At 40.4% G+C, this 11,341-nt stretch overlaps 1 protein-coding gene across 4 annotated transcripts in view; it reads left to right on the top strand.

Annotated features, from left to right (window-relative positions):
* Positions 1–690: 690 nt before the first annotated feature.
* The window catches only part of ccser1 (coiled-coil serine-rich protein 1), a 172,296-nt gene continuing 161,645 nt past the window's right edge, over positions 691–11,341 (top strand). For 2 of the 4 annotated variants that reach the window (XM_047382176.1, XM_047382177.1), the window contains exons 1-3: positions 691–971; positions 8,226–9,243; positions 10,905–11,322. In XM_047382176.1, coding sequence (XP_047238132.1) covers positions 8,251–9,243; positions 10,905–11,322 — 1,411 coding nt within the window. In that variant the 5' untranslated portion in view covers positions 691–971; positions 8,226–8,250. The remainder of the gene's footprint in view (positions 972–8,225; positions 9,244–10,904; positions 11,323–11,341) is intronic. The other 2 variants (XM_047382180.1, XM_047382179.1) reach the window with 1 other exon arrangement.

The raw sequence follows: 11,341 nt of genomic DNA, 5'->3' as shown, positions 1-11,341 counted from the left end.
ACGTCATTTTGTATTTTTCTTGTTCCCCCCTCCTCTCTGTTTGCATGTTTTTAATCAAATATCTCCTTCAAATGTGTTTACTTGTATTCTGTCCGGCTGTCTGTCTGAGATGCAAGTAAGAACATTGTATAAAATTTTAAGAAAAATCTGTCAACAAGCAACTCATGCTTCCATGTTGCCAGATCTTGGGAAGAGGCCCAAAGTAGAAATCTGCTGAAGTCGTTCATGGGTCATAATGTTTACTAATACCAGCTGATTAACTTGCACACACAAAGCAAAATAAGCTTTTTTTTTTTTTTTTTTCAGGTTTGCCATTTAAAAACGTTGTTTTTTGTGAAGCCATGCAGTGAAAATTCACCCTCCAACCCAAAGCTGTTATTATGGTCAGTATTTATTTGTTATAAAATAAAATAAATAAATGCACCACTACTTTAAAAGCAATCCCTGTTAGTTTGATGGAGCCTTTTTCCTATTTGCCCTGGTTTACCTGAAATCTTTCTTTTGCGTAATTTGCTGTCTAAATTTCCAAATGTTTGTGAAAAGCAAACACACACATTTTTAATATGACAGAAAGATAACATGAGGTAATGTAGTTTCAAAGAGGCTGACAAAGCTTTCTTAATAAATGAGAAGGTTTTAAAGATGTTGGGTGATACTTTGTTAATCGAGCTGTCACCTGCTGAAGCTGCAGCACTAGGAGGAGGAGGAGGAGAAGAGGAAGGAGGAGTAATAGACGTCACACCGTACAGGCTCGCTGTCTGTGGCTGCAACGCGGAAGGAGGAAAGCGACTCCCCGTCACTGAGGTGTAATTTCGGCGTCACAAGGTGCAGCCTTCAGTGTAATTCCAGTGGCGCCGTTAGACCCCTCACACATTCATGCCGATACTGATTTATTTAAACCCAAAGAGGACACATATTCCCTCGCTTCTTCACTGACGAGCCTCGGTGGAGACTCTAGGAGTGCGCTGAAGGTAACCTACGTGCGCTGACGGCCGTTTGGTGTGTTTGGCCACTACCTGCTGCTAGCTTGAATGACCGCCTGAGCCACCGGGCTGCTGCTGTAACTCCGGACACCGCTTATCTTTTTTTTTTTTTTTTCCTTTCTTTAATCTCATTATCATTTTTATTTCGATGTATTGTAGGAGGACGCATTAGCGCCAGAGTGTCAGTGCAGTGAGCCAGCTAGCTAGTGTGGATTTGAGGTCGGCAGGCTTCCAAGGCGTTGTTGACGTTGTTGGTTTGACAGTTGTGGCATCCCGCAGGGCTGCTGCTGCTGCTGGTTAGCTGCTTTTAAATCTCTGTAGCTTATCCCATACAAACGGCTGTAATATGCTTGCTAACCCCGGTTGGTTTCTGTAGGTAAAGCAGCCGGACCCCTTGTTATAACCATTTGTTATACTGTAAGTACACAGTCAGAGCACATTAAGGCCCAATCACTTAGATATTCATGCTGTTGACAAATTATGCACCAAGGTTCAGCCACTACTTACATTTAGGACAAAATATAAGACGCATATAAGCAGTCAAACGTTTAAACGTGACAGTATTTATTGTAGGAGCTTGTGAAGTTGCCTGGGGAATTTGTTGTGGTTTAGTAAAAAGGTTCAGCTGAAACATGCACCTGCAGGTTTGTCCAACTGGTGCACCATGTTTGTTGTTAGTTAAACCTCACAGCCTGCTTTAGCAATGCTCTTGTAATCATCTTGCTTATTTATCAACCTTGTTGTTACATAGTTGCTTAACTGCATGTAATAATCCTCCGAGTACATCTGTGACCTATCAGATCTACACACTATGCTGGTATGAAAACCGATCATTCTTCCAGTACGAACTTTGCCTTTATTTAGACACTGAAACAGATTTAGAGTTTTGCCTTTTGTATAGACGATTGAGTTTTCTTATTGACGGCCCATTACACTACATTGACTTGATAACTTGAGCTAATCCCACTTCCAAGTTAGCATAGGCCGATATGAGATTGTTGCGTTATGTTAGTTTTTAATACTCCTGTAGTCTTAACATAAAAATGCAGAAATGTATAATATTATCACATTTTATTTTAAACAGAAAAGCTAAGTTTTATAGATTATTTCAGTTATTTCAGCTACGTCGGTAGAACCTGCAGTTTACAATTTTAAACCAGTGTTACCTTAATAAGAGCGATAGGTGGCGCTGCTTTAGTTTCCACACCATGACTTACTGTGTTTTTTGGTGACAGGAAATACTTCCAAATGGATGAATTTGTCTTTCTGGCAAGTGACAGCAAAGTAAGTGTATTAGCCTTCTTTCGGCCAGTTGACCAGCAGTGTGCAGCAGCTGGTGAGGGAATGGCAGTAGTCGGTCCCTCTCTGCTCCATACTGCTGTAGAAAGCCATTAAAAGAAACTAAAACCATATGAACCGTAGTATAAAAACTTTAGTGGTTTTGTAGCTGTTTCAAATTTGATGTATGTTGATATTGGGACCAGATCCATGCCTAGCTTGAGTAAAAACATTTTTCTGTTTTAGTTTATAAGACATGATTGCCTCTTGAAAAAAACATGCAGAATTTTGTTTGAAATAACTGCAGAAAGCTCCTATTGTCAGATATTCTGTCCTATACTTGAATTTACCAAAAAGCCGTTGGTCTTATTAATTAGTTAATGCATATATTTGTATTCTTATGAACTTATTATATAACATACTTTTATACTTAATTATTTTTCAAAAACTTTTTATTCCCTCTAAGCCACAGAGCCCATTTTTCCTATTTTAGTTTATTTTTATTTATTTTTTTAGCTTATTTCTCTTTGCTTGTATTTTCCTGTGTTCAGCATATTTCCCTGCACTATGCCAATAATGTAAAACTGGCGAATGTTTTTCCTTAGTTTGCTTCTGTCTTGAAAATGCCATGTCTGGACTATTGATTGGCTTCCGTGTGTGTAAAAATAATAAATGTTTCTTAATACAGATGATTTTATTGGGGGTTTTTTTCGGTCGTAAATTAATGTCATGTGCTCTGGCTGATTCTGATATTACCCTGGCATGTAAAAAAAGGTGTGCAGATTAATGTGGACCCACATCCGGTAGATGACAAAGAAATACCACAAATCGTAGCCATACAAGTTTAGTCCTCGGTTTTAGTTTTCTTCTTTTGTATCTTAGTTAACATAATAGTAAGAGACTTCATGTTCTTGGTTGTAATGCACTAATCAATTGGTCAGTTATTCCTTGATTGGCTGAAACTACTGCAGTCAAAAACCCCAAAAACAAAATCAACTTTTATTTTTCCTTTTTCAGTAAATGAATCAAAGCTGAAATCTCTCACTTTTTCCAGTCAACAAATGCATCAACAAACTGAATATTGCTAGATCATTTTGGATCTGCAGCAAATGTTTTTTCTTTTAGGGCCAAAGTTTGTTTACATTTGTTAAGTTAAAGCATTTGCAGAAATCAGTTGTTGCTTCATTGTAATCATATAGGGCTGAACGATTCTGGTCTTCGGTGGCTCGGTAAATCAGCCAATTTTGAACATGCTCACATCTAATACCTGCAGGACAACGGCCCTTAAAGGACGGAGTTTCCTTCCTCTGCCGTCTAAAGATAATGAGAATCAGCCAAATTCCTAATTAGCAGGTCAGACATCTAACAAAAAAAAAATAAATCATTAATCGGCTTAGAAAAGCATCATCAGTGCATCTCTTTTTCTTGGGTTCATTGCTATTATTTTCTGTTTATGTTATTTCTAAATCAGACTTATTGAATATTGTTGAGTCTTGCACGGATAATCCTGTTCCCATCTTTCAGTGAGCTCTGAGGAGAGCAGAAGACTGCAGATTGTTTGAACTACAAAATGTGGTTACCGTGAACCATTCAAGAACTTGTTTTATTGGAAACACCCAGTTATATACACCCAGTACACACCTACACACCCATCTGGTTCAGTGTCCTTTCAGACTGACTAAAGCTCATGAATCTGTGTACGTTAGCACTGATAGTATAGGCTGAGTTAACAAATAAACCTTATACATCTGACTGTTAGTCTACAGGTCATTTCTGGTAAGGTGTGATGAGTTAAAACGCAAACAGGACTGCAACGCATGCATAAATTGGCCCATTTGAATCCACCTTATTTGTTTAGTACGTGATCATTTGGGGTGTGGCAGTGGTGGATATTTACTAAACAATTTAGAAACCTGCTGATGTCAAATATTGTAAATACTACAAAAAACAATAATTTCTTTATCTTGTTCTATTTTATTTCTGCTTCTATGTTGAAAGAGGAAGTCATGCAAATGATCAGCAGATAAACTTGTGTTTACTGGTCAGTTCAGTAGAACTTTCACTAACTGCATAAAAGGAAGAGGAACTGGTATGAAATGAAGCTTTGCTTCTCTAATTTAGGTAATCTCACCTTTCCTGCAGTGGCCAAGGTGGGAGGAAGTTAGCTAAAGAGTCAGTGTAAGGTTTTATTTAACTCTTATTCAAGTTTAGCCTGGGCAGACTTCACCTTGAGCAGTTTACACATCTGGAAATTGGATATGTTTTCTCAATAACTTAGCCGTTCTACTCCCTTGATCCACAGATTTCTTTGGATTGTTTTCTAAATCATTTTTTGCTGATACTAGGTTTTAATCCAACAACTACATTTTTTTACAGCACATACTTTAACACTACATGCATAGTACAGTTAAATTGTTAAAGTCAAAGCCATGAATATGATTTCCACTTGAGTAGCGCTATAGAAGGACTGTATTCCTCGCAGTAGTCGCTGTTTCTGCGAATCTGTGAGAGGAGCAATTTGTGACCCACAGACTAAACCATCTGTGTAGCGCAGTCCAAGTTTACAGTTCCTATGTCATGTATCACTTTTGTCATATTTATTGCATTATTACTTCAAGTGCTGCTGTAAAAAAAAACAAAAAAACCAGCCACCTGACAGATTAGCTTTTTGTCACATTAAATGTTCAGACTGATGTCCGTCAGTGTTTTTGTGACTCATCTGTTGAAGGATTTCTTTTAGATCGAGGTATTATGTGATGTTTTAGCCTACTTATTGTTGCCAGGCAGGTTCTACATAAGTGATTTCTTTATTCTTCAAGTAATCAAGCTTGGGTGTTGCTAGCAAAACCTGAACCAAAAGCTGTGGTCTGTCATAGTTATGTAATAATATACCGGGGGGGGGGGGGGGGGGGGGGGGTAATAACTTTTCTCCAGAGGTTCAGATTTGTCTGGATAGTATGTACTCCCATGCATAGTTCTGTATGAGAGCAAATACTTTTTTGGTCTCTGTATGGCCATTAAGATTCGCCACTGACAGTATGGTCTGAGTAATCTGCCTGATATCTTTGGCTTCACATCATTTACCTTTGAGTTCGATTTCCCCCTTATTGATAAAGTAAATGTGAGATGTTTTCTGTGGCGTGTTGTCTCAGTGTAACTCTCCTGCACTTTCTCATGGTATTAAAACTGGTCCATGTGTTTTAATTATTTGTGTTTGTGCATCCAACACATCAACTAGCACATGAAATACCCAATAATAATTAACTCCCCTCATTGCTGATGGTGCTGTGGGTTATATAGACAAGCTATTTGCTGCCCTTGAATTGTTTTTTTGTGTAGTTAGACAAAGCATTAGTTTGTTGGTGAATGTTGTGTCATGGCTGTTAGCTATATAATTATAGAGCCATGTATCCATTGCGTTGTGTAGACTTTTTGATCAGCATTACATTTAGATCTTGATCGAATTTACTGTCCAGGAGGTGAGACTTTAATTAGCCTCTTCACTCAAGGGTGTTAATGTAATCTTATTACAAGGAGACCAAAAACAAAACACTTCTGTAGCCCAGACGACTAGAAGGTAGCTTCATCACTGTTAGGACTGCATTGTAAATAATCCTCATTTAAGTAAGAAAACAATAGAAAAAAAAACCCACGACTATTTAATTGGCTATACTGAAGTTTGACCTGCTGTAAGACATTAACTATGTTTAAAATGTGCTTACAATGTGAACTGCTAACTGTTGTTAGTTTGTACAAGCAGAGTCAATGAATAATGTTTTAGTTCTGGTCTCTGGGACAGAGGTGAGAGATAATTGACTTTTCTACTTTTTTGCCCTGTTCTAAACCGCAGTTTAGAACCTGCACCTGCAGGGAGGCTCTAGATCACAGATAAGTTGTGGGAACGGCTTTGGGTTTGCTAAACTGAGTCCTTGTTAGGTTGACCAGGTGTTCTGTTCAAAGAGGGAAGTCTCTTATGGATTAGCCCTGTCTCTCTTCGATTTAGGCGTCAATTAGTACTCCCAGAAATACACTTCCAGTCAGAGGTTTTCATGTAAACAGCGTGAACATCAGTGTCAGATTATTTTAAGATTTTTACAGACCTATGTGGGACTGTTGCACTGCTGGTGGTGCTGGTGCATTGCATGAAATTAGGTTGAAGGACCACAAGTACTTCAACTTCCCCCCATAATTAACAGTTTGAAGGTTAAAACTTAATCATGAATGGTTGTTCCAACAGGACAGCGATCCCAAACGTGCATCAAAACCTGTTTTGGAATCAGTAAAGCAGGCTAACGGTATTGTCTGCTATGGCCGTGGCGCTATTGAAAATCTATGCCTAAAAGCCAGGTCCATGTTACATGCCAGTAAACCAACCAATGGAAAAAAACTATGACTGCCAAGAAGAGTGGTAAAATATCCATCCAGAATTTTCTGCCACAAACTTGCTGATGGTTACGAAAAGCACGTCGTTGAGGTTGAACTTGCTGAGAGAAATTTAGCAAGACCAGCTTTTATGTAGACCCTTCATGCTCTAATCTGGCTAATTGTCTCTCAGCAAGTTTAACCTCGCAAAAAATACTGTTTGTATCATCAGTCCACAAACAAATAAACTGTTCAAATAATACATTAAAAGCCTAACTTTTTAACTTCTGACTGAAACTGTATGAGGAATCCTTAAAGGAAAGTCAACGCCTTCCACCTTATATCTGCTGGTAAAACTGAATTAGAACATTCTGGTTCTGGAGGCACAAGGTTTATGTTTCTACATGGCTCATTTTCTTTGACTTCTTTGTTGACATAAAAACTCTCATGAGACTTTTTTTGGCAGATCGCAATAAAGTTTTAGATTAAAAACAAGGGATATCTGAGGTACAGAAAAAAAATCTTCCACTAATTAAAGCCTTAGATTTAGCTTGAATTTGAACACAATCTTAATAATACTAACCTGGAGAGAATCTGCAACTTTTTTCAGTTTTTCTCAGAAGTGATCACTTTACACATTCATGGAACAACTTTGTATTAGTCTTCTAAGGCTGTTGTTTTTGAAACATTTTCCGCAGAGAGTCTTGTAGTTAGAGGATCAACAACGCTGTTTTTGAGTGTGGATGCTTTACCCATGACCCAAAAGCATAATTAATTTCTTAAATCTTAGAAGTAAAAAAATCTGCAGAAGCTTCTGTAGAACAGGGATGTTGCAACAATCTTTTTCAACTCATTTAAAGCAAGATGTTTAAGAGAACTGTGGACCTCCATGATTCTGGGTCATCTTTGGGGATTATTTCCAGATGCCAAATGGTGCCCGGGTCATCTGTTCAAACAATAAATCAAATAACAAACTGCATGGGAATGTCCAGCCATCATACGGTTCAGGAAGGAGATGGGTCCTCGGTCCTAGATATGAACAGGTTTTAGTGAAAAACATGCTAATCAACCCCAGAACAAAAGCAAAAACATGTGGAAATGTATTAAAATAACATCAGAAGACATCGGCCAGCAGGTGAAATATTGGTTGCTAATGGGTCTTTCAAATAGACAGTGGTCAAAATCACACTGATAAATTAGTTACAAAGGGTCTTAAGAACAATCAAGTGGATGTTCGGGATTGGCCTTTACAAAGTCCTGATAGAATATTTCTGAGCAGAGTTTAAAAGCAAACCTACAAACTTGAATCAGTTACACCTGTCCGGAGGAATGGACCAAAACTCCAGCAAACTACTGCGAGAAGCTTGTGGAAGGAAATCCAAAACATTTGACAGAAGTCATTCAGTTTAAATGACAATTTGACCAAATCTTTACTTAAATTTACTAAAAAATATTTATTTGATCATTCTGGTATTTTGATAGAATTTATGCTGCAGAACAAATAGTTAAAGTGTTGTCATTTTTGTGCAGATGAGAATCAATGAAGGACAAAGTGGAGCCTGCCTTTTCATAATAGTTTGTGTTGAATGTGTGTTTCTCCAGAGTGCCTCGCATCCTCAGCTTCTCGATGGGTGAATCAGGCTCACGCCGTTCTACGCTCGTTTCACGCCTGCCAATCTTCCGCCGCAGCACCAGCAAGCGGCAGGAGTCTCTCCCCTCCTCCCCGTCCTCGGCTGGAGTGGGAAACGGCGTTCACACGTCCTCGCCCTCCAGCACCAACTCCAGTTCGGGCAGCACTGGCAAACGCCGGAGCCTGTTTCGCACGCCGTCTCTCGGTTTCACAGCTAAGAGGAACAGCGATCCACGTGTTCAGCCCATCAACCTGAACCTTACACCTCCTCTCACGCAGACCACTGATGCAAACGGAAACAACCAGCAGACAATAACTGGGTCGGCGTCAACAGGTCTCAGCGAGGGTGGCAGGCGTTCCAAGTCACGCCACTCATTTGGGTTCGGGAGCCACAAGCAAAAGAAAATCCCACGCTCGCAGACTGAGGACTTTGACAAGGCCTCCTCATCCTCTTCCACAGCCAATCGAAATGTGTTTATAAACTGCATCAGCAGCTCTGGAGCCAATGAAGGTGACGACTCGGGGTTCCTCGACGACTTCAGTGGGGCCAGTAATAACAGCAAGCGCTCCTCGCGGCAGAAGAAGCAGCTACTGCCTAAATCTCTGTCAGCTCACCACCGCTTCTCACGTACATCTGATCACCACAGACCTCCAGAAGTCAATCTAGAACCTCCGAGCTCCACCACCGTCACTCCGGAACCCGGAGGGCTCACTCCTGGGTCATGGCCTGGAGAACTGATGGGAGGAGGGGGTGAGAGCTCGCTTCAGTCGCCGATTATCTCAGAAGATCGCACAACAGCCATCACTCCCTCAGAATTCATTCCCATAACAGAGGACTCTGTGTCCGAGGGGGACGCACTTCCTGCTCCGAGTCCTGGATCTGGTTTAAACTCAGGGCCCGTTTGTGTGTCTGAGTCGCCTGCTGATGCTGCTCCACCTGACCCTCCTGCTGCACCTGAGAACCTCAGCGTGGCAGTCTCCACCTCTCAGGTAGTTTCATTCAAGAAGCATTAATCTGATTTGGGTTTCAGTGTTTCCGTCTGCAGTATGTTTCATATTTAAAACATTTCACACGCTCATTGAGTAGCTTGAACATATTGGGAAGGATGCACAAAAGTGTGTTGTAACATTTGGATACCGAATTTATCTGCTTGTTAACAAACAGATGTGCAAACAGAAATGTATACTAATAATTATAAATATGTATTTGGAATCTAGACACCGCATCATGGGATTTGTTGTGGCTCACTTGGTTAAGTGTGCATCATGCAAACCAAAGGCTGAGTTTTTCCTGCATATGTTAACAGTTTGAATGTCTGTGATCATTCTTTGAAGTTTGAAATCTGGCATAAAAATGTTCTGAAACACCCTTTTATAGAGGCATGGTAAACAAAAACTTAAGGGGCTCTCAAATACAATGAAATGTGTTATTCCCTGCCAGAAAGAGTAGAAGGTTTGCACTCTTATATTCTCTTTCTGCCCTTTAGGAAGAAAATAGTATATGAAGTATATCTCCCAGTGGATATTCACTTTCCTACTTTCAAAAGTATTCATGCCTATTTAACTATACATATTGTCACATTCCAACCACCAACTGTAATGTATTTCATTGGGAGTGTATCTGATAGACCAACACAATGTAGTGGATAATTGGGAAGTTGAAGGAAAACAAAATTAGTTTGAAACCTTCTTGCCACACATTCTCGATTGGAGATTTGGGTCAGGAGTTTGAATACTGTAAATAGTTCTATTATATTCTATTATCTGGCTGTTTGTTCAGTCTTGTTATCCTACTGAAAGGTGAACGGCCATCCCATTCAGACGTTTTCCACAAGCTCTGAAAGCTTTTCTGATAGAATTACTCTGTATTTGGCGCCGTTCTGTTTGTCAGCTTAGTCCGGCTTCCGTGCCCCTGCTGAAGAAAATGCATTCCCGCAGCATGATGCTGCCACCACTGTGTTAAAAAAAACAAAAAAAGGAGGTGGTGTTTCTCAGGATTGGATGGATAGTTTTGGCCCCCACGTTCACATGTTTGCTGTGTCCCCTGTATGTCTTATGGCAACCTCCAAACTGGATTTATTCTGACTTTTCCAGACTTTCCAGCCCAGATTTGAGGAGTGCATATCTAATTTGTTGTTCTGTCATCGGATGCTTCCACCTGAGTTTTGAATCTCTGCAGATTCTCCAGAACTACTGGCCGCTTGGCTTCTTGATTGAGGGGTTCTTTACCACGCCATAGTGAGTTTGTGGTTGTGTACTACTGAAGAGTGCTCAGTGAGAAAACCAAAGCTTGTTTTATAACCTAACCCTGCATTAAACGTCATCACGTCAAACGTGACCAAAAGTTGTTGGTTATGTGACAATGTGTGGAAAGGTTATAGAGATATGAATACTTCTGTAAAGCCCTGTACTCCTTTGGAAATGTGATTCCCTCTCAGAACCCTCAAAAAGAGCAAATATTTACAAAGTAGAAGGTTTGCAAACATATTTGCTGTTATTTACTTAACATTTCTCCACTTAAATATGAAGTAACTCTTCCTGTGGATATTCACGAGCACTCACCTACTAAATACCCACCTAAGCAGAGACACATCTCTCTCTCACTGTGAAACATATTTTTACACATATTTAATAAAACATCCTCTCCTCAGGTTTTCTTCACCCCAGTCCAGTCCATTGCTGAGAAACCCTTACTCCCTGACCCCAGCACAGCCAACAACACAGACTACGATACGGCTGTTTCCCTTTCTGAGCCAGAGACAGCTGTACCCAGCCCACCTCTGCGGGAACAATCACTGGAAGAGAGGAAGGAGAGGGAGGAGGAAAGACAGGAGGCAACGAAAGAAGAATCAGCACTGGAGAGGAAAGAGTTGGTGCAGGAAAGAAAGGCAGGCTACCACACCGAGACCACAAGCGAGAGTGAGGTGTGTGGGCCGCGCAGCGAGGGCTGTCACTCAAACCCTGAAAAAACAGACAGGAGGGCGAGACACACACTCTCTCTCCAAGAAAGAGGAAGCTTCTGCGGCTGCCACGAACCCAGGTCCTCTCACCTAAGGAAACCACACGCAGGTACAAAACTCCAAACAAC

Source organism: Girardinichthys multiradiatus, chromosome 12, assembly GCF_021462225.1.
Source record: "Girardinichthys multiradiatus isolate DD_20200921_A chromosome 12, DD_fGirMul_XY1, whole genome shotgun sequence".
In the NCBI taxonomy this organism is placed as follows: domain Eukaryota; kingdom Metazoa; phylum Chordata; class Actinopteri; order Cyprinodontiformes; family Goodeidae; genus Girardinichthys; species Girardinichthys multiradiatus.
Note: the sequence above shows the minus strand (reverse complement) of the source record. Positions and strands in the feature narration are given on the sequence as shown.